The sequence below is a fragment of the Taeniopygia guttata genome, chromosome 12, assembly GCF_048771995.1.
Source record: "Taeniopygia guttata chromosome 12, bTaeGut7.mat, whole genome shotgun sequence".
Taxonomy (NCBI): Eukaryota; Metazoa; Chordata; class Aves; order Passeriformes; family Estrildidae; genus Taeniopygia; species Taeniopygia guttata.
The window spans coordinates 42,427-64,866 of NC_133037.1; the positions used below are offsets into that span (position 1 = coordinate 42,427).

The window sequence follows — 22,440 nt, forward strand, 5'->3', positions numbered from 1 at the left end:
TCTGATCTCATCCACGCTGAGGAGGAGGGGGCCTGACGGCAAGATCGCGCTGCTCCGGCCAGGGCTCCGCAGCGTCCCCCGCCTTCCCGCCCGGCAGCTGCTGGGGCCCGGCCGGAGCCAAACCGGGCCGGCGGACGGCACGGGGAGGGGGGAAGGGGCCCGGCCCGCAGCAGGACCGCCCGGACCGGCCTGGCTGAAACGGGGGGCCGGGGCCCGTCACCTCCTCACCGACCGGAAGGAAAGAGAGAGTTCCTCGGTTTTTCGTCTTTAACGCGTGTGTTCCGCTGAGGCGCGTCCAGCTGCGCAGGGGTTCAACAAGCTTGTAGCATCCCATGAACTCTCCCGCCTCAGTCAATTCCCAAGTCCTCGGCTCTGGCAACGGCAGTAACTACTCACCGTAAAGTTAGTTCCTGGGGAGAAAGACAGTCTCCCATTCGGGCTTCTGTGCCGCAACTTCCACTCTGTAACTTCCCCGGCTTTCTCCTTTCCCTGTCCTCTCACTGGATTGGTATCCCTGGTGGCCACGCCCCTTTCCCTGGAGACCAAACCCCTCTGTCCAACCCTTAGCTCCGCCCGCCACCCCTTCCCCTTCTCAAGCTGTCTCCTCCGCGTGGTCAGTCTCTTTTTTTCTTACCTCGCTGGGTTCCTTTCAGCCGCATGTGATATCCTCGGCTGGAATAAAGCCCTGCAAAAAGACCCTTTCTTGCCTTTATCGCTGAGCCAGCTGCGGTGGGTGTTGAGTGAGGGTCTGACTGCGTTGCCTGAAGATTATCTCGACTTGCTTTTCCACAAGAGAGGCTTGTGGGGGACAGATTTTAGGCAGCGGCAGCCACTACTTCACCACCTGCACCTTTACAAGCTGTGCTCCACGTATCCAAGTGCGTATCCAGGTGATCCCCCAGACCCTGCCCGAAGCGCTCGCCGTCCTTCCATGAGACAGCCCCGGGAGCCCCCCATAAACTCCTCTTCTCCTGCAGCTCCGTGCAAAAGCCAGCGGCGGCAAACCCTTGCCCTAAAACAGACCCCCCACCCCGGCAGGAGCTGCCTCTTCCTCATCATCCTCACAGCTCACACCTGGGGCTGCTCTGGGTTTCTTTCCAAATGAATTTAGCAATAAATACCTATTCTTTACCAATACCTATAAAAATGAAACATTTGCCAGGTTTTAGTATTCTACACACACCCTTCCCTGTGAATTTTGGGGCACCTTTGGGTCCCTCTGTGGGACGGCACCCAGCGTGACCCCCCTCATTCACCACCCACCCGCTCCCCCACCGCAGTGTGCCTCCCTCTCCTAGGGACCTTGGGGTGTGCCCCAAATGACATCAGAGCCCAGGGTCTTCAGCCCCTTTTCCTGACCCCCAAAGAAGGCACAGGACAAGTCCAACTGCCCTGAACAGCAGCCCAGCACTCCCTTCCAGCCCTTTCCACACGTCCATCCCCCACGAAAGGGACTCCACCGCAAAAGGAAAGGGGGAGCAGCCCCCAGAAGGCTTGAAGCTCCTGCCCTGCTTCGCTGTCGCAGGCCAGGGGCAGAAATCTCCTATAAGGAGATAACTTCTCTACCTCCTTCGTCTTCTCATTTTTCTTGATTTCAAAATCAGAGTTAGAAAACCCTACTGAAGTACAAGACTTAGTAAATAGAAAGCAGTCCCGGAAATTTCATAAGCTAAAGAAAAAGTTATACTTATGTTTCCATAAGAAATAAATCACGTGAGATTCCTACTCACTCTGTCAAACCTTATTTTAGGAAGACTAAAATAACCCCAAGATAAATAGTTCCACAACCAAAACAAAACATGTAAGTAACACTAACTAAAACCACACATCCAAATACACTGAGTTCATTGGTCACCAATCCTAAAAATCCATTTTCTACATGCCTTTAGTATACCTCTTCACAACTAACCTTATACCTTACAAACTATAAATTGTAAATAAAAAAATTTACATGGAACGTAAACTCTTAAAATTTATACAATCTTACCCCAAATTACAGTTAAACCACAAAAATTAAAATTACTAAAATCACTACAAACAAATACTTGTATAATATTTAGTCACAAAAAAATTAATTGGTTTTGTGTTTGATGGTGAATTTTGTTCACTGAATATTCAGGGCTTGTCAGCATCTGTATTATAAATCCTTGTTTTCCAAGACTTTACAATCAAACTATAAAAATGTGTTCCAGACCAGAAGTTTGGCCATGTGCTTATAGTTCAGTAGTGGAAAGCTGTATCATGCAAACAGTCACTTTGGCTGGCACTCACACTCCCACCAAGATGATCTTACCAGGAGCTCCTCTGCTTTTCACTGCACCAGCCATGACAATGTACGTTCACAAAAATAAATCTTTTCCACAATGAACTGCAGGTGCAAGGGAACAAGTGCTGCACAACAGTATTTTTCAGCTTAAGCACAAATAAATACTTTCTAAGTTTTGGATTCTGTTTCAATGCACCAGAACCAAATGAATCTGCTTTGGCTCTGAAAACATCAGCAGCACCAAACACAGCTGCCAGCATGAAACACCTCGCTCTTCCTACCAGCCCTGTCCCTCACACCCTGCTTTTTCATGTCCTGTGCTACCACACTACAGACTGCTCGGAGTAAGATTCATCCCCAAGAACCATCTCACCGATACCCTTGAACATTTCGACTTCAATGTGAATATTGTAGGAACTTCCTGAATGCTATTCCCTAGTACAGCAACAAGACAAAGTCCTCACCCACCCGTGTCTTCATAAAGTAGAGTACAAGGGTAAAACAAGCCTAGTGGTTTGAGGGGCATTATCTGCCCAAAAAGCCCAACTTTGCATTTAGATGAAATGAACATCACAAACAGAACAATGAACAACAGATGCACGGGACACCGTCAGCTTGGACCTGTATTTAATTCAGCAACGGAAAAATCTGGGCCTGAGGGTCTCATGAGAGCGTGCAAAATATATTGAACACTGTTCTAGAAGGCGCCCACATCATTACTTAAAGGTCTGGCTCAATTAAGGAGCAATACCAATAAAGTCCACAGACAAAAAAGCCTGGTTGTTTTCTTCTTTTAAAAAACTCAACTATCTAAATTATGGTTTGGTAATTCAGGTGAATTAAGCCTGCCAGTTTCAGTTGAAAAAGGATCAACTAAGTCTACACTCCAAGATATAAACAGCAGTTAAATGTATTAAAGAGGTGGGATACACAGTATCATTGTCCCACTGAATGTCGGCCACAGAAGCTTCTCTCTGCTCCAGGAGCTGCAAGGAATTTGGGTAGTTGAATGACATCAGAAAATCGCTGTAAAATTCAAAGGCAGAAAGAGAAGATCTACCACTAAAAGGCAGAAAAATGGGAAAGGTTTGAGAAAACATCTCTGTGGCCCAAATAATAATTATATCCAATTCCCCAGTAAGAATGGGAACCTGCAGCAATTAGGGCCATACAGTCCACAGCAAGAGCTCAGCTCAGCACACATCCAGAGAGGCATTGTCCAGCATCTAAAATAAAAAAAAAAAAAAAAATAGAAAGAGTTGATTTATTTTGTTTTAAAGTTACTTTAAGTTCTTGAAACCAAACCAACCTTTGCTCTTGATTTTGGCTCACTGACACACACACACAGGAAGCCAGTGGTCACAGAGGCCCTGCTTGCAGAATTCCTAATCCAAACCCTCGCCTTTCCTGCCCGGCGCTGAGGGAAATCTGACAGAGGAATAATAAAGAGCCTTTGCTGAGAGCAGTCATCACCCCGTCACCAAGCGGCGAGAGGCAGGGCGCTGGCTCGGGGGGCTGCAGCACCGCTCTCTGCCCACAGGGCGGCAGCACTACCGCCCAGCTCAGCCCGGGGCTGCGACGCGCTTTAGGGGCAGGCAGAGAAGGGACGCAAAAGTTGCCAGAGCGCCCCATTCCCTCCAGCGCCAGCAGTTTTTCTTATGGTTTCAGGCACTTGATTGTTTCTTTCCTATATAAAACCATTATGGCATTATTTTCAAAACCTGGACACGTCATGTCCGAGTTTCTGATATTCCTGTACATAATACAGGAGACAGAGAGGGCTTATTATAAAATGAATTTATAAATAAATTTAGATTGTCAATATATATAACAAAGAAAAACTTGATAGGTTTTGGTATTCTATACTCATCCCTCCCTGTGAATCTTCTGGCAGCTTTGGGTCCTTCTGGGGGAGGGCACCCAGCATGACTCCCCCTCATTCTCCACTCACCTGCTCCTCTACTGCAGCATGGCTCTCCCACCAATGTTGGGGTGCCCCAAATGAGATCTGAGCCCCCAGGCCTCCACCCCATCTTCCAGCCTTTTTTCCTCACCCCCAAAGCAGGCACAAAACGAGTCCCTGAACAGCAGTGCACCGCATTATAAAAGCAATTTCCACATGTACATGTCCCCAGAAAGGGGCTCTGCTGCAACAAGAAAGGGCAGCAGCCCCCAGAAGGCCTGAAGATCCTCCCCAGCTCCACTGTCACAGGCCACTGAGCCACCCCAAGGCACGGGGGCAGCAGTTGGCTCATCCCTTCCCTACAACCCTGCAGCACCACCGGCATTTGTGCTCACAGACCTGTCTAGCTGTGGGATGGGAGCACCAGGGACAGATGATGAGAGGCAGAAGGACGGAGTGGGAGCAGAGAAGATACAGGAAGGAAAGGAAGGGTGCAGAATGAAATTGAAAAAAAAAAACTCAAACAAAACCAACAAAAAACTGGGATGGGGAAAAAAAAAAAAAGTAAAACTCTCTGAATTAGACTGGATGGCCCAAAGGGTTATTTTCCTTGTTTCACAGTACTGCCTACATGCAAGGAAGCTGCCTTTCCTTGCTATGACACCTAATATCAGCAAGGAAACTGTGGAAAAAATTAGGAAACTACAGCATTTACCAGAAGCATTTCTAATATATTTAGGAAACACTTTCAGAAGATCACAGAAAGCATATAACAAAAAATCCTAATCTGCACAAGGCTTGAACTGACCAGCCTCAGGGATCCTAAAGCTCATTTGAAAAACCTGAGTTTTCACATTATTACTATTTCATCACCTATGAAATATAGTGCACCAGTCTTGATCTCAGACCATAAGTCTGGAGTAATACTAAATCATAGAATTGTAGAATGGCTTAAGTTGGAAGGGGCCTGCTATGGCAGTGACATCTTTCACTGGATCAGGTTGCTAATGGTCCATTCATCAGACCCGTATCCCTCCAATATGGCAGTTACAATGCTGGGAGGCCCAAACCAGTGGAATTAGAGAAGCCCAGGTAGATGACGTCCATAGCTTTTCCACTGTTCACTAATGCAGCTACTCCACTGTACTCTAATGCAGCTTCTAGATCAGTCATGTACAATTTGCCGTTGGTGAAGTCATGTTGGCTGTCCTTAACTGCCTCTCTGTGCCCCAAATGTTTTGACTTGTCTTCCAGGGGGATCTGCTCCATGTTCTTAGCATGCAAGAAGGTGAGGCTGACTGGAGAGCAGTTCCCATGGTCCTTGTTTTTACCCTTTTTAAAAATGCATGTAATATCTCCCTTTTTTCAGTCACTGGGGATTTTAGCTGTCTGCCATGACTTTTCAAGTATCATTGAGAATGGCCTGGCAACTACATCAGCCAACTCCCTCAGGACCACGGAATTATACTGATTGCGTCCCATGGACTTCTGGTACATCCAGGCTCCTCGCATGGTCCCAAACCTGATCTTCATTTTCAATGGCTGTTATGAATTCCCCCAGTCCCTGTCTTGAGGGGCAGGGGCTTGAGAGATGTAGGAAGAGAGATTACCACGGAAAACTGAGATGAAAAAATTTGCTGACCATCTCAACCTTCTCTGTGATAGTTGCCTGTAGTTTTCCTGTCTTCCTTATCAGGACAGCACGGGGAGTGTGATGCGTGCATTTTCTTTCCTTTCTTTTGTCTGGGCTTTCCTGACCTCCTCTCTGCTCCAGGCAGCATATCCCTACAATGAAAGAAAAGCACAGACTGAAGACAAGTGTGAGGTTAAAGTAATTTGGAATTCAGCCATCCATGGGTTCTAGATTTACTGCCTATTTAAGTGCAGATATTCCAGAATTTTGCTTATTTCACATTCACAAGAGGCATGTTGCAAGAATGGCATGCGTATTCAAGAAAGGTCCAATACAGCTGCCCTGACCTATAAAAACTGGCACACAGCAACTGCACGGTTATAGTGCTAACATTCATAGTAATAAGTAATGCCAAAGCCAGATGACAACATAGGACATAAATCTGAAATTTGATATTAAAGAGACATCTTCCAGTTGTAAACTGAAGTATAGTATTCTTGCTAATAAAGGATTATACAGACCTGCAGCTGCACAGGGTCTTCTACAGTATACAAAGTAATAAAAATAAAAATTAGGTAAGCAGGAAATACCAGATTTGGAATGTAGAAGTAGAGATTTGCATTTAAAACTTCAAACACTTGAAACTAATACCCATGATGTACCAAGCATCTAATGCATTCTTACCTTTACTGGCTATAAGTCTTTTGTGTGGACAGGCTTCTTTACCTTCTTTACTTGGCAGCTGACAGACGCTGTGTGAGAAAGCAAGGAAAATCAAAATTACTTCAACAAGACCTGTCTTATGGCTTTTGAAATGTACACTTCCAAACACACGTAGTTCCATCATCAGTCGTATTCTGGAGAGGCCAATAATAAATGCCACATATTAAACAGTCACGAAAATGTAAACCCAAGCCTCATAACTGTATAAAGCCAATGTAAATTAGAAGTCCTGTGTTACAGATTTCCCATGCTCTTCATTTCATTCAAAAGCTGGAAGATTTTGGAATGCCACTTATAACGTGAGCTGTATCAGCTGATTTTCTGGTATTACCTCCTAAGCACCGCATCAACTTAAGAGGTATGAATGAATGAGCCATGTATGAAGGATTACCTGCATCTCACTCATACACCTGCATATAGACCACTGAAGGATTAAAAAGGATGGTGTTCTGAAACTCTCAGGCTCCCCAACCCTCTTTCCTTAACCCCTTCCTCAGAGTCTGGATGAGATCAAGTGGTTGTGTGGTTGTGTCAACCATGACCATTCATCCTCCAGAGGCAGATGCTGGAGTGCAAGGACCAAGGCAGTAACCACAGTCTCCTACTGAACCGCATTCAGCCTTTCAGCACTTACACACTGCAAATCCACTTTTGACAGCTCAGGACTTGAGTCAGGGAAGGCACTTAACAATCAGCGTTCATTCAAAGGCGCAGTCCTTCTATCTATAATCATTATGAATTCAGCTGCTACTATTAGTACTAGAGGTCTATAGCTTTACAACAGAACAATTATAAACTGCCACAGCTGCTAAACACATTAATATGTGGCATAGAATATAAGTGAAAAAAATCCTGCAATGCACACCTCTGCTCTAACACCTGGTGTCAGGGCTAAAGTAAGTGACAAGGTCAAACTACAGCTTCCTCCTTTGATTTTCAGAGAGGCAATTTCTGGGGGTCTTGCTGTGAGCTAGAGGGAAAGTCAGCCTAAGTATCCACCTTCTCAAGCTGATGGTGCAGGGATTGTCCTTCTCAGCCAATCCACAACTAAATCCACAACTTTTCGCCCCTGGAGGTGGAAAACTGAAAAATGTGGAGCTGTCATTCATAGATTCCATTGCCCTCATCCCATTCACATGATATTGGACTCATACCTTCTGTTTTGAGGATATGTTCTAAGGCACGTTTCTTTTTCCCTGGCTTCAAACCCATCACTTGGCCTCAGTATCACCATATACATTTCATTTACCCCATTTTTGGTTTTGGCTTGTTTTACTGTTCTGAACTTTCTTCTTATCTTACAGTGTATTTCCCATTGCCACTAATCACCTTCAGGATCCTTAGGGCATCATGCCCATGCAGGTCATGGGCAGTCCAAACAAAACGTGCCACAGATGTAAACTGGTGCATGAGTTATTGCTACTATTCATATTACTTTTAAATGCCAAAGGAGCTTGTAGTTATTGCTACATCATATTACTATTCATAAAGCTGCTAACATCAGCGGTTATTTTTCATACCATTACTCAGGACATGGCCCTATAATTTTCTTGAACTTAATTTTAATAGTCTGTTTCATTCTTTTTTTTGTATCTCCTGAGTGCTGCGGGTGGCAACATGCAAGCAGTCTTTGTTTAATTCCCTGCTTACTCTTGAAGACTTGAATTACTTCCCTTACCAAATCTCCTGCTTTTCTATCTCCTGGTCTATCATTATGCTAGCCAGCGACCCATACCTACAGTGAATTTCATCTGATAGATATTTTTTTACAGTTACAGCTCCTGTATTTCTTTCAGTGGAGAGTATTAAACCCATTCGAAAATGATGCATGCGATGATAATCAGAGACTTTTTTTTTTTTTTTTTTAATTTAGAGCACTTAATATTATCTATTTGTACTCTTTACCAAGGTCCCCAGGCTCTCTAATTCGAGGGATGGAAGCTTGGTTGTATTAGTTTGCTGATAGGATTTAAGGGGGGAAATGAGATGGCAGAAAGAATCTCATGGCAGCACAGAGCTCTGACCCCAGCTCGTTCAGTAAACACAGCCCACGGCACTGCGCGCGTCACCGGCGGCCAGGGCCTGCCCCTCGCTCGGGAGGAGCCGCCGCCGCGGCGGCAGCGTGCGAGCAGCCATGCGCCCGGGGCAGGCGCTTTGCCCGCTGGCCACAACCCTGCTCCAGCCCCAGGGCTCCCCACCGAGCGGAAACACGGCCACGAAGGGGGCGAGCGGCCGGGGCAGAGCCACAGCGGGGAACGGAACGCCGAGCGACCCCTGCCCGGCGCAGTGCCAGGCCCCTCCTCGCCCCCTCCTCTGCCCGGGGGGACGCGGGCACGGCGGGCAGGAAACATCCCGAGGCTCGTGGGCACCCGCGGGGATGCGCTTACTTGGTCGGGGTCCAAGGGTGCTGCCGCCAGCCGCGAGAAGAGCGGCAGCGCGGGGCGGAAGCGGACGCGGCTCCGACGGAAGCACCGCAGCGACCGGCGGGACCCCGCTACCCGCCCCGCCCTTACGGCTGGGCCGCGCCCGGCGGCGGCGTCGGGCGGGTGCTGCCCGGCACGGCGCGGTGGACGGCGGCTGCAATCGCCGGAGAGGCAGCAGCGTGCGCCCGCCGGTCGGCAAGACGCAGGGTTGGGGTGGCCAAAAAGCGTTACCGCTGGACATGGGCGCACAAAAGAGTGCTCCGTTCTCTGTTCCCGGCCTCCCTCGCCTCTGCTCCTGATCTCCAGCTGGGAAGAATGTGTAGCAATGAGAGCGCCAGATACCGAGAACAAACGTATTTGAGAGCCCTGAACAAAACAGGAAAAGGGAGACGTTTAGTCCAAGCCGAGATTCCAGCTGTAAAAAATACATCACCTTCCAGCTTCCAGTTTTGGTGGGTTACCTATGTTTGTCTGAGAGTCAAAAAAAAAGCCCCAAAAACCAAAAACCCTCCCCAACACCCAAACACAATTTAAAATGCCAGCTAATCACTGCAAGTGTTACAGCAGCAGAGGGAAAAGGAAAATAAGCAGCCGGTAATTTTTATCTGCTCCTTTGTCACATATCTGCTTAAAATGAGTCACCCAAATAATGGTTTTAATTCCACATTAGTGCATACAGCTGTTTACTGAGTTTATGGCTGGTGGTTAGCCTTTATGAACATTTAGTATTTCAGTGCTACAAGGAAGGAAGTGCTGAGCACAGATGTTTGCAAATAGCGATAACAGGATAATAAAGTACTGCAAAATAAAGACAAACTCTTGATGTCCCAGACCTACTCTCTTATTCATGCAGAAAAAAATATCTTAATGCATTCAGTAAAAAGGAATTCCTGTCTGGTGCTGCAATGGGCAGAGATACAGCAGGCTATGCCTGAATACTTAAAGCCTGTTCTGTCATTGTTTGAGCTGGTCTGGTGGAGGTATTTCTCATATCTAATTCTTCTAGTTTTCTTTAGTTGACAGCTGTAGCTGGAGTCCAATGATAAAGAAGTACTTTTTGGAGATGGCAGAGGCTGGAAGCTGCTGAAATAGTTTTATTCTTTCTTGCAGGGCAAGGCAAAACCATTCTCCTCATCATCACAACTCACAGGAATTGAAAGCTGGGGAGTAACAAGAGGGTGTTGAAGAAGTGAGATGATTTGCTCCAGTAGGAGCACAGGATCTGAGCCCCTTAAGATTGGATAATGAAAATAAAATTGCTGTAGGTCTGTGCCTAATTCCTGCTTCTCTCTTTTTACTACCTGTTCCCAGCGTATGCTTGGTCTAGAGTATCAAAACTAGACAACCTGTTTCTGAGACAGATCTGAATTTCACAGCACATACTCATCCTAACTAATATCATGCTGCCTGCAGGCTTTCCACATTCTCCTTGCCAGGAAAATATCACACCTATTTTTAAGACATCAATACAAATCAAGAACACTTGTTGATCCTCCGCTCATCCAGACATAATTTTGGAGATTCAGTGTGGACCTGGTGGGACAAGCAGGGATTCCAAGCAGCCTCTCTGGTGTGAAGCATGCCGTTTCTCGCAGTCACTCTCCTGTGTATTAGCTATTTCCTACCACACGAGAGGAGGTGTGCAAATTTTTCTGGCATCGACTATTTTGTGGCACAAAGTATTTCAGTCAAACTGGCCTTTTTCAACAGGAATTCCTTTTAACCAAAGTGTCCTAAGTAGGTGTTCTTGTAAATAGAGGACTGAGATATCAGGCCATAGTAACAAAAAAGTCTCGTCCCAGTCTATTAAAGTCTTGAATGGAGATTGATATACACCTCAGGCAGCAATATGCGGGGCTGGAACAGCAGTATTATCTCCCTTTTTAAATTATTAAGCTCTGGAATGGAGAGGGGTTTTATTTCAGAGTTTCTTATCAGCATCTTGCCCACATGAACAGCTAAATAAGCGTCTTACCACTTCCTTTCCAGGGAGAAGATAATTCATATATGGGTAACTATTTTCTATGCATCTTGTAAATACATTTGGGAGGAGCCTAAATTTTCTCTTTAGTTGATACCACTCTTAAAGAGAATTGGTCCAGAAAGAAAGGTTTGAAAAATGTCTCAATTTCTACAATTTCATTTATTTTTCCTCCTTTTGCCTGAGGAGTTTTAAAGCCAAATGCTTGATTATAGTTTTCCAATTGGGAATGTAATACAGCATTGGTGGACTCACTGCCAGTCATAGCTATCAACACAGCTTGAATGTCTCATACTGGATGCTCATAGATAAGCCTTCACTCATAGAGTTATTTGGTTTAATATTTTTAAAAAGTGGTTGGGCAATTTGCCATCTGCCTAAAGCACTGCTCCAATTTTATCTGTTTTTTAATTTTTAATTGGTATATAATACTCTAAGGCAGATGGCATATTCATGTGAAGCAGAATGTAACAAAGGAAAGAATCAAATGCAGTCCTCTTGGCACTTTGTTTTCTGACTAAACCCTTATGATAGTTCTCCTTCTGACACATTCCTCATTGTTTAGCTTACAAATTCATTATTTCCACTGTAATCTTGCTGGCTTTTGGCACATGTATAGAAAAGCTGAGCAGTAAATAACTGAACTAGGAATCCTGAGAACTGATGTCAATAATTCCATGGCCATTTCAAAACTCTTTGTGTTGAACGTAAATGTGAGATCTCCATTCTTTTGTTAGCTCTTCTGAGAGGGATAGGATTGTTAATATTCATCTTCCTCTGATACGATTTGGGTTCAGAGGCTCCATGGGAACCAGCCAGATTAGAATAATATAATCATAGTAAATTGCTTGTGGCAAAAATTGTATATAAGGCCGCTCTAATACATACATTCAGTCTCTGGACAGCAACAAAAACATCATAACTGAATTAGACTTTTAACAAGATTTTGACAATTGATGAAGCAAATGCAACCTTTAAAACAAAAAGTTTCCTCCCCCTCGCGTTATCATGTCTGAGCTGTCAACAGACACACATGAGAAATCTGGTCCATCTCCTTCATGAATTAGTCTCTCTCTTTATGTATTGCCTTCCTCAGTGTTCCCATTTGCTGTGAAGCTAGCCAACCTACTTAATTTTGTTCCAGCATCATTAAAATTACTATTACCATTGCAAATGTTTCCAAGGGAGATAATATTAATAACAGTCTCTCCCATCAGATCCTGTCAGTTCCTGGGGTGATTAATATTCCTGTCTGCAAGAAGCATCATATCATTTAGAGAGGGCATATTGCTTGACTCATAGGCTATTATTCTTCATGGTCTGTGTTGAGTGCATTGTGATCTGCTATTATTGCTTTACTGGTTGCACATCTTGAGATACCTCATAAAGCAATTAGGAATAAGATGAAATTCAGATAGATTCAGATCTAAGAAATGACACAACCTTTCACGAAGACCTTCATCTCTGTTTTGTCCTCTTCGTTCACCTTGTCACATCCCCACTGACTGTTGCTGTCATTCTTTTCCTACCTAGGATGCAGATGGCAGCTGCATTTCTCTGTGCATGGCCAGTGAACATCTTTGCAAGTATGATCACAGCACCATGGGCTCCTAACAATTTTTTTCTACTTAAATAGCACATTGTGTCTGTGGGGAGCTGCTACTCTATTTTGAGATGAGTCATTGCAACTCGTTGTCAAGAATTGTCTAGGAAGAATAGAGATCAGATTTTATTTTCATGGAAATAACCATAATCTGGATTTTCCCAGGAAGCCTTGTGATCCACTTCCATAATACAGACTTGAGTGGAGCAATTTTTATTTTGAACACAAAGTGTTAACAGAGTCTGTTCCTGAATGCTCCATGAAAGGCGCACTTTAATTTATGCAGATTATATATAGCATGTGGGTTCAACAGCAAGTTGCCATGGCAAACCCGAGGGCAAATCTTGCTTCCACAAAGTCTGATCTGTGCCATAAACACTGGCTGATCTGATTTTCTTGTCTGGTCTAAAGCAAATGCCCGGGAGGATTTGTCTTCTCAACATCAAAATCAACTTTATGGTCTTGGGGCATAGGTTGCAGATTATTTACATCACCTGCTTCTCAAGTGTTTTCCCTCAAAAATCTTCATGGAAGCAGTCAAACCTTCCTGTCGTTATGGGGTCAAAGCTGCACAGGAAAGGAATCAGGGAATCAGGAGTGGCAGGTGAATTGCCATTCGGTGACAGGTTGGACACAGATATTGAACTCCTTAGGTATGCAAAAGAAAGTTCACTTCTTTGCAGCACAAGGTACAAGACAGCAGCAGCAGAAATGACTTCTTTAAGACTACAGGACTCACTAACACCCCTCGTGGATATTTGCCCCTATAGACAAGTGTAGAAATGTCAGTGAAACATTTTCCCCTCTAATCCTGCAGCAGAATGCAAGCTGCCACCTTTGGGTCGCGTTTCTAGCAACGGGGAGGTGGCAGGGAGTGGGCGATGTAGTGTTAGAGACCAGTCAAGGCAGAGGACGGGGCTGGGGGCTGTGGAACGACTCCGTGCTTAGGATAGGCTGGCTGTACAAGATACTCTAAGCTGCAAAAGACAGCAAATCCACTTCAAACATGGATGTAAGAGAGGTATTCAAACAACAAGGACTTGTTAATTTTGTGTGGCTTTGCCAACAACTGCACCTGAATGGTGATCTGTACTTAATTTTTTTAAAGATAATAAATTAGGAAAAAAGTCAAACTTAATGCTAACTACTAGATTTACTCAGGTCTGACAAATTAGTTTAAAGATAAATCTAAGAGGAAGACCTCTCTGAAAAACAAGGAAAAAAACCCAAACTTTCAATGCCTTTTAAATAAACCAAAAAAACTAAAAAAAAACCCAAAAATGTTTTCTCTCAGTGTTCCCCCAGACAAATGTTTTCAACTCCTTATTTTGAAGTAGAATTTTCCTTTTAAAATCTGTCCTGATGGTGGAACTAAAGGCTTTAAAAGAAATAATGACAGACGTAAAATTGCATAGAATAAAAAATTAAATTTTCCATTCAAGTTTAAAAAAAGCACTTTGGATGGATTTTGAGATGACCTTTTCTGAGCTAGACTTCTGTTCTTGCCCAAAATAGTCAGTGTTAGTTTAGCTAACACTGGGTAAAATCAATCTTCCACATATCCTCTTCATAGGTTTTTAGACAGAACACTAAACTGCTGAAAAATAAGTTTGGCCAACTACACCAGTGATCTTGCAAAGCAGTAAAGCTCTCAAATACATTAATGGTATGAATTTATTTAGCACAGTCACACTAAGATTAGTATTTCACCAAAACCAGTGTGGAAAAAATGAGAAATCCGTTCTTCATTTATTGAAGACAGCCAAAGTGACTGTTTGCATTATACAACTTTCCACTACTGAACTATAAGCACATGGTCAAACTTCCGGTCTGGAACACATTTTTACAGTTTGATTATAAAGTCTTGTAAAACAAGGATTCATAATACAGATGCTGACAAGCCCTGAATATTCAGTGAATAAAATTCACCATCAAACTAAAAAACAATTAAAATCAGGAGACATATGTCCAGTAGAGATGGTCGGGTCACTGGTACAAGGCATCCGCTTTGTGGAATGCAAGGGAGACTCTAAGCAAAGCACCTTATGTAACAGAGGCAACAAGGAAATTGTGTAGCTGGGCTGGACTTATAGGCTCTCCAGAACATGAAGGGGTAGGTTGGTGAGGGACACAAAAGCTGGAAGACACTGGATCCACTTTCAAATGACTTACGGGATATATGGGCTAAAACTTCCTAGGATGAAGTTGTTCAGTGTTTTGTATTGCTGTACAGCTTCTTCTATAGGTAGACATAGAGACAATCTGCCATTAAAGACACTACAGCTAGCTCTGGGCATTGAAATGCAGAGCCAGCAGGGTTGAAGCTACCTTGAATAATTTATGAGGGGTCATCTAAATACAGTCCTTTCTGTTTGGAAAAGTGTAGTCTTTTTAGAGAAAGTATGCTTCAGAATTGTGTTGTTTTGTTTGTGGTTTTGGTTGGTTGGTTGGGTTGGGTTGGGTTTTTGTTGTTTGTTTTTTTTTTGTTTTGTTTTGTTTTTTTTTTTTTTTTGTCATGGATAAATTTTTGACGTGAATTGTTTCAATATTTCTCCAATAAATCATCTTTATTGCACTCCTCAGGTCAGCATGCCTGATCAGGTCACAACCTGAACTTCTGAGTTACATCCACGCTAAGTCCTTTTGAACCTGCACAAACCTGTGGGAATCACAAACATGTCTCTCTCTTCAGTCCCACAAAGAGCCTCACTCACAGGGATGCTCATTAACTGCTTTTTCAGGTTCTAAAAACAATGCATGGTGCTGGATTTTGGATCCTTACCTGGAGGAATTCTATGCTTTTCACCTGCCTCATGACCTACTCCAGGCAAAACAAGGGTTTTGAAAGATTCCTATTTAATCCCCACACCAGGTTTTTCTTTTGCAGAGGTGCACAGACATTTGGGTATCCATTATTGTCACTCTGAATGTGAGGTGCTCCTTGGAAAGCTAATTCAGCTAAACTAAGCTTGAAAGTCTAACATGAATCATATGTTAATTGCTCTGCTACAGGATGAGAACTGTTCTTAACAGAGTTGAAGTAAGCTAAATCCAAACATTAAAATTGGATCAAAGAGTTCCTGGATACTGTGCTTGGTTTCAGGATAAGAAGGAGGTCTGAGGTTCTCTACAGCCACTGTACCTAAGCTCGTCTTTCTGGTGATGGAGGCTGGCTATCCTCCTTCTTCAGTCTCTACTAGCTGTACGTCTAAGGTACACATATTTGCATCATGCCCTGTTTCCTCACCTGAGGCTAAACCCAAGCCTTCGGTCTCACTATCCACACACCACACATATGGAAGCACCATACTCTTTTTTCTATATTGGGAGTAGCCAAAAAAAAAAAAAAAAAAAAAAGAAAAGAAAAATAAAAAAGTAAAACCACAATGGTATTGACTTAACAAATCTTCACTAACTTACTATATTCAACCAATGTGTTTCATTATGTTTCATATGAGCCTGTCATGACTATAAATAAAAAATAATGCAGCTTTGTTTATACTGAAATTTCTATCTCTGTCCGCACACTGCAGTAGTGTATCACTTGTCTTGCCAAAGGCATGAAAGATATGTAAAATGCATCTCCCTGAAGATCACCACAAGCAAACCATGCTTCTTCATGTGGGCAGGAACAAGTTGTGCTGTGGAAGCAGCAAAATCTCAGTGACCTATTATGTCAAGGTAACTTTTAAGTTTCCATTCAGATTTTAAAGTCACTAGTTGTCACCTTGAAGCACTATCATCTCCAAGCTGTACAGAAAGGTATTCCCTTTCATTCTTGAAGAAAAAGCAATGGCAAACATGTCCACTTCACAGTGGAGGCACATGTCTTTTCTGAGGCAAAGAATATGATGAACTAGTGAATATAGAAGGTATTTACAGAATTTAATTCACAATTCCGTGTATACTTGGGAGAAGTATGACAAAGATTTTCCTTTCACTAAAAAGGGTACTAATACTTTTGTTTTTGCCGTAGGGCTTACAGTATCCCTAGGGCTTGCACTGGAGTTTTCCTCCACTGTAAGACATTCAGAGCTGCCAGTACTAAATGTCAGGCACTTAAACAGTACTCATTTTAGTGTTGTACGATGATGCCATTCAGCAGTATTAGAGAAGAGACCTCTAAATTTCTATTTGGGCTCCCAATGCAGCATGGGAAGAGCAACAGAGCATCACTGACTTCAGCAGAACTGCTGATGATTATATCGGAAGATATTTCTCTCCACTAGTTGTACATAAATTACCTGTTTGAAAGGGATAAGCTCTAGTCATGAGATTTATCCCTAACCTTCCAACTGACATGTACCTTCCCAATTGGAAAACTATAATCAGGCATTTGGCTTTAAAACTTCCCAGGCAAAAGGAGGAAAAATAAATTAAAGTGTAGAAATTGAGACATGCTTTTTAAAAATTGTGTTCCACAAAAATATGAGTCACATTCATAGATAATATGCCCCCTAAAAAATCAAAACACAGAAAATTTGTTCCAGGAAAATAATTATTTCCCTTTTCATTGTCAAAGTTTATTTAGGGAAGCATATGCATTTTATTCTTTTAAATTCTTCTAATAAAAATTTATCAGTGAGTGCATACTTGTATAAGAATATCTATGTATATATTTATGCATGCAATAATCTGTGTATGTGTGTAAATATATACAAGTGCATATGAGTCAGGGGAGGTTTAAATGGATATAAGGAAAACGTTTTTCTCTCACAGGGTGGTTGAACACTGGAACAGGCTCCCCAGTGCAGTGGTCATGGCCTCAAGCCTGCGTTCAAGAAGCATTCAGACAATGTTCTAAACCTCAGTGTGAAGCTGTTGGGTTTCCTGTGCAGGGCCAGAAGCTAGACTCAATGATCCTGGTGGCTTTCTTCCAGCTCAGGATATTCTATGATTCTATGCTTCTGCATGTAAATATCTATACACAGTAAGCAGATTGTAATTTATGTGCCTGATAGTTCAGTTGAACTTCATGAAAAGCTCATAGTCTTCAAAACTAGGCAGTCAACTAACAGAACACAGGAATTGTAAGGTTGCCTGGTGGCCAGGGCATACCAATATCGTAAGATGCATTACCTATCAGCTACCGTGATCAGTCACTTAAGCTGTCTTGACCTATCAGGAGTTTAACTGAGGTTGATTACATAATACAAAATAATGCAATTATGGGAGCATGGTCCTTGGAGATGGCTGGAAGACAAACACAAGGCCAAATTCTCTTACAGTGCAATCCTGGTGAAGCCAATGGAAACCTGCTGAGGATATGCATGTCCTATTAGGACACAAGAGCTGTGTGCTTGCTTGGTGGCAGTCATTCATCCATCTGGAGGGCATCAGTTTATACTCTTGATTTTTCCAGGAGGTTTAGGGAAGAAATTCTGTGAAAGTCAGGGCAGATTATACCCATTTTGTCTGTTAACCTCAATCCATAGTCCTTATGGGCAGATACCATGGTTTCATTACTGTGGTAGCAAACCTTGCAGAACTACACAGCACTTGCTACAGACAGAACAGTTCTGTCTCTGTCCCTGGCTTATCCTACAAAGGACAACTTTAGTAGCTAGGCTGTTAAAAGAAAAAGCATAATTCTTTCCACGGAGTGTTTTCTTGTCATTCTGCCTTCTGGGCACATAGTCCACTCTAGGATCTACTACACTGTGTCATTTTACTGTTGTTCTGCTCAGAGGGTGCTTAAAACTGAGCCAATGGCAACAGAAGTTAAACAAACAAACAAAAAACAAGGAACAAACTAGCAGGGTGGGGAAGCAAGGGGCAGTCATGAAGTGAGGAGTGGGATGCCCAACAGTATTTTTCTGCTTTTGCAATCTGTTTAGATTTTATTTAAGATATGTGCTCTTTGGGCAGGAAAAATACATTTTTCCATGGCATGCATAACAAATAGTAACAGCAAATTTCCAAGAAAGTTGTCAGGACACACTGCATCTTTATACATGTTCATACTTTGTTCTCGCAGAGATCCTAGTTGTGGGTTTAAAAATGACAGAAGTAAATTATTGTTCTGCTAATTAAATCCACACAGGGACCTGTGCTATACAGATTACATTTTAATTGGTTATTTTATCACCTTTTGCACTATATCTGAAAAGCAGGTTTCATGCTAGATTAGCACAGATTGAGAAGATTAGTGTCTACGTATGTGTGGGCAGTGTATGTGATAAAAGGATGTAGATGGATACATTTGCACAAAATTTTCCCTGGAATTGGATTTTTTTGCAATTCACTTTCCTAAATTCTCATTGCTGTCCATCAAAGAAAATTATTAACTTATTAATCTATATCTAGTCTACAAGGAAACTAGAGGTTGCTGAAAACAATTCAGGAGTTTACCCCTGCTATAAATAAAAGATGGAATATGCAAATCATCAAGAAAGTCAGCCGAGCAAGGGAGTTTTATGGGTAGATCATGTCAATCAGGTGACTTGCAAGTAGGAGAAAACCATGCAGTGAAAAAGTATTCAGAGAATAGAGACAGAAATAGGAGTGCTGAATCAATGATGTGAAGCAGAAGATAATGAATGAATTTGAAGAAAATAGGAGATAAGCAAGATTACCAGCTTGGTTTCATGTGGGCCACAATGGGAAAACATGACTATTACTAAATCTGAAAATGAAGAGGGTACAGTAACCAACAGAGAAGGTACTAGGGTCTGGGTAACTTTTCTGTCTGAAAAAAAAAGGGACAGTTACATAAAAAATCCTAGACATGAAAATTATTCTGCAAAACCAAGTCACCATTCCCTTGTACATTCAGAAATAGTCTAAATTTTGTTTTAAATTATAATTTGTATTTGATGGAGTTATTGCCAAAGAGATTAGCAAATCCTTTCAGTTCAGAGACATTTAAATTTAGCAGCAGGAAAAAGAAGTTTGTTGAGTGTGGAATCCACCCCTGCTGCTCCAAAACAATCAGAAACAGGAAAAAGTAATCAAAAGGGAGTTTTAATGAGTTACAGAGCTATTGTTTACTGGGGAGGGCTGCAAGCCTGAAGCCCAAGCCTGGAGGACCTCTGTGACCCTGTACTGCCTCTCGATGGCAAAATATTTGCTTGAAATTACGTCAAAACAACACAATGTATGTGTCTGAAGGCCAAGGGGGTGGGGGGAGTGCTGAGAAAAATAGTGGAAATTCCCTGAGTCTCTGAACATACTGAAGGCTTTCCCTGAAAAACAAAGCAATAAACAGCAGCTGTATTCGTACATTCAAGCGATGTACCACAGGCAGTGTCTCTTTCGGTTTTACGAAACCAAAGGCTTGCCCTGTCAGACAGTCCCAGAAACAGCTGCACGCAGCTGTTTGCTCCACAGCTGCTGAGCAGGGGTGGGCTGTGGGGCTGATGGTCCCAGGCACAAGCCTGAAGGGCCAGGTGCCTGCAGGGTGTGAACTGCCAGAGTGTGTGCCAGGCCCAGAACCCTGGGTAAAGCAATACTGCCGTGGTCTCCTGAGCCTGCCAAAGTCAAAACTTCACAGGGGAATCTGGAAGCTGTTCTGGAGGTGGGGCTGAAAATGGGAAGCTAATTTTTTCCAAGGAAATAATTATATAAAAGTGCTGGGGTTTTGAGGGAGGACACTTCTGTTGCTTTCCCAGAATTCTCCCTCAGGTAAAAAAGCATGAAATTAAGTTAGTGCACAAAGGCGACAATTATGTTACTGTAGTGCTCACCAGCAGTTACTTATTCAGTAGTATGGGTCTGAGAGTAGCACCTACCTGGTCAGGGAAAGACCGTGTTCCTTTTTGCCTGTCCCTATTGACTTACTGGGTGGAAAAATCTCTGCCAAAATGTTTGTGTCTTGCATTTAATGAAAGTCATGCACCACGGAATTGGTATAGACCCCTCCAGCCCTCCCAAAAGAATCCAAGTAAGAGAAAGACAACCAGAATGAAAATAAGCAAAAAGATGCAATGTTTCCCGTGGAAAATGGACACATTAAAATGAACACCACATCTCAAGAAATAGCAATGAGCTCTGCTCAGACAGCTGTCAGTGATAGCAGAGGTGCAGCATGTAGTTCTGAGTTATGTAAAATAACAGATGATCTGCTCAGCCACAAACTGCATAATCCAAATAATTTGTCTACCTGTCCATCACAGTAATACTCCCAACAGAACAAACTGAGCAGGGTATAAATCAGATCCTTGGCACAAGTACAATATCTGTGACGATCATGAGCTAACTGGCCCATCTAGGCATTCCTCTCCTGTATTTTACAAACTGCCTTAATTCCATTCAGTGGCATCATGCACAGTTATGTGGCAACCCAAGAGCAGCTTGGAAGAAGCACATTTCGCAATGTGGAGCTAGACAGGAAGCAACTCACAGCAGCTTCCAGGTTAACAGTCCCCATGAAAATTTTGGTTCTTCCAACACCCTATTAAAAGAAGGCTTTCACTCTGTAAAGTACACACTGTCCAGCACGATGTCACTAACAACACTTAAATTTTGTCATTTTTGGCACAAACAATCACCCAAAGAAGACGGATGACAGTAACTTCCTCTACAGGTAACAGGTAATGATAATTAAGACAGTACTCAATGTTTAATACAGATTGAAAGTGCTGTTGACAAACTGTCAAACCAGACCGAATATTTTTATTTCACCAACACCTAGTACACTATCAACATGTTTGTTAAGCCACCAGATTTTATTTCACTTTCACCTTTGTTAAAATTCAAAATAGCCATGTTTTATCTGCACAAGATCCCATGTGGTCATACGGCTTTCCAGGGAATGTAAGACAATAGCTTTGTCTAGAGTTGTGTCATTTTCTACTAACTCATATCACTTCACCAAGAAGCTGAAGTATTTTAATTAGATATAATATGCAAATTAAAGTAAGAATTTAAAAGCAGAAAACCCCCATAAAGAGACTTTTAAAGTGGCCTCTAAAATGCAGATTCCTCATTTTTTTGCAAGGCAAATTAAAGATTTTTAGTCCCTTAACATCCACAGCACCTACAGCTGCCACTACAGCTGTAAGACAGCATTTCTGCAGCTCAGGATGAAACAAAATTGAAGCATTCCGGCCCACTAACTGCATCTGAAAATTTCTTACGCACTCAATAATATATGCTTCTACATTTACTTACTGGTTTTCTAGAACGTGTGGTCATGAGCAGTACTTAAGACCCAGTAAGGTCTTACACTGATATAATTAGCATGTCTAATTATAGCTGCATTTGGTATATCTATGTCATACATATTAATAAAAAGCTCACCTTGATGTTGTACATGTGTTTAATAAGAACCAAGTTGGTTGTTGTAAGACACTCTGTTACAATCATTATCTACAATGACTGAATTATAAGTGAGCCAATACTGCACAGTTTTTCAGCTTTTACCATGCTGAAAACTTTAGGTTCATTTTTAAATTCAGAATCAGATAATGGATTTGCACAAACCTACCAGTACATGTAAGACCACTGTGTTTTTATACATACAACAGATGCTTAATTAAAATAATTCTGAATATTTTTTGTCACTTATTCTTCAAATTCACAAGCCCTCACAAGCACTTATTCCTCTGTCAATCTGAAAAGTGCCAGCAGGTCTCAAAATGTTACTTACAATTTAAATGCAAGACATCAGCTTGACTTTTGCAGCATGCAGGGGGGGCAGAAATATATATATATATTTTAATATATAATATGTAATATATAATATATTACATACAATATTATATAGCAGCAAAATAAAATTTACTTTCTTGATGAAGAAAAAGATGTTTTGCCATGTCTTATATCTGTTAACAAAACTGGATGTGAGAAAAAAAAGACATATAGTAATAGGGACAACTACCCCCACCTTCCTCACTGTTCACTCTCTCTCCTGCAATTGTGTAAAGCAAGGAAGTAAAAAGCTGGTAGAGAGAGAAAAACATGTTTTT

At 42.4% G+C, this 22,440-nt stretch overlaps 1 protein-coding gene and 1 non-coding gene across 7 annotated transcripts in view; one reads left to right on the forward strand and one right to left on the reverse strand.

Moving 5' to 3' along the window:
- Positions 1-2,876: 2,876 nt before the first annotated feature.
- LOC116808883 (uncharacterized) overlaps positions 2,877-22,440 on the reverse strand; it is a 116,705-nt gene continuing 97,141 nt past the window's right edge. For 2 of the 6 annotated variants that reach the window (XR_012057978.1, XM_072934905.1), the window contains 3 exons: positions 6,487-6,554; positions 5,812-5,954; positions 2,877-3,492 (listed from right to left, as the gene is read on the reverse strand). Coding sequence is in view for 3 of the 6 variants with exons in the window: in XM_072934905.1 (XP_072791006.1) it covers positions 3,460-3,492; positions 5,812-5,954; positions 6,487-6,554 (244 nt within the window). In the remaining 3 variants the exon portion in view is untranslated. Of the gene's footprint in view, positions 3,493-5,779; positions 5,955-6,486; positions 6,555-8,912; positions 9,315-22,440 lie in introns of all 6 variants that reach the window. The other 4 variants (XR_012057976.1, XR_012057977.1, XM_072934904.1 and 1 more) reach the window with 4 other exon arrangements.
- LOC121470603 (uncharacterized) lies at positions 9,262-10,220 on the forward strand. The gene is made up of 2 exons (XR_012057981.1): positions 9,262-9,400; positions 10,059-10,220. It is a non-coding gene; the product is annotated as an uncharacterized protein (transcript).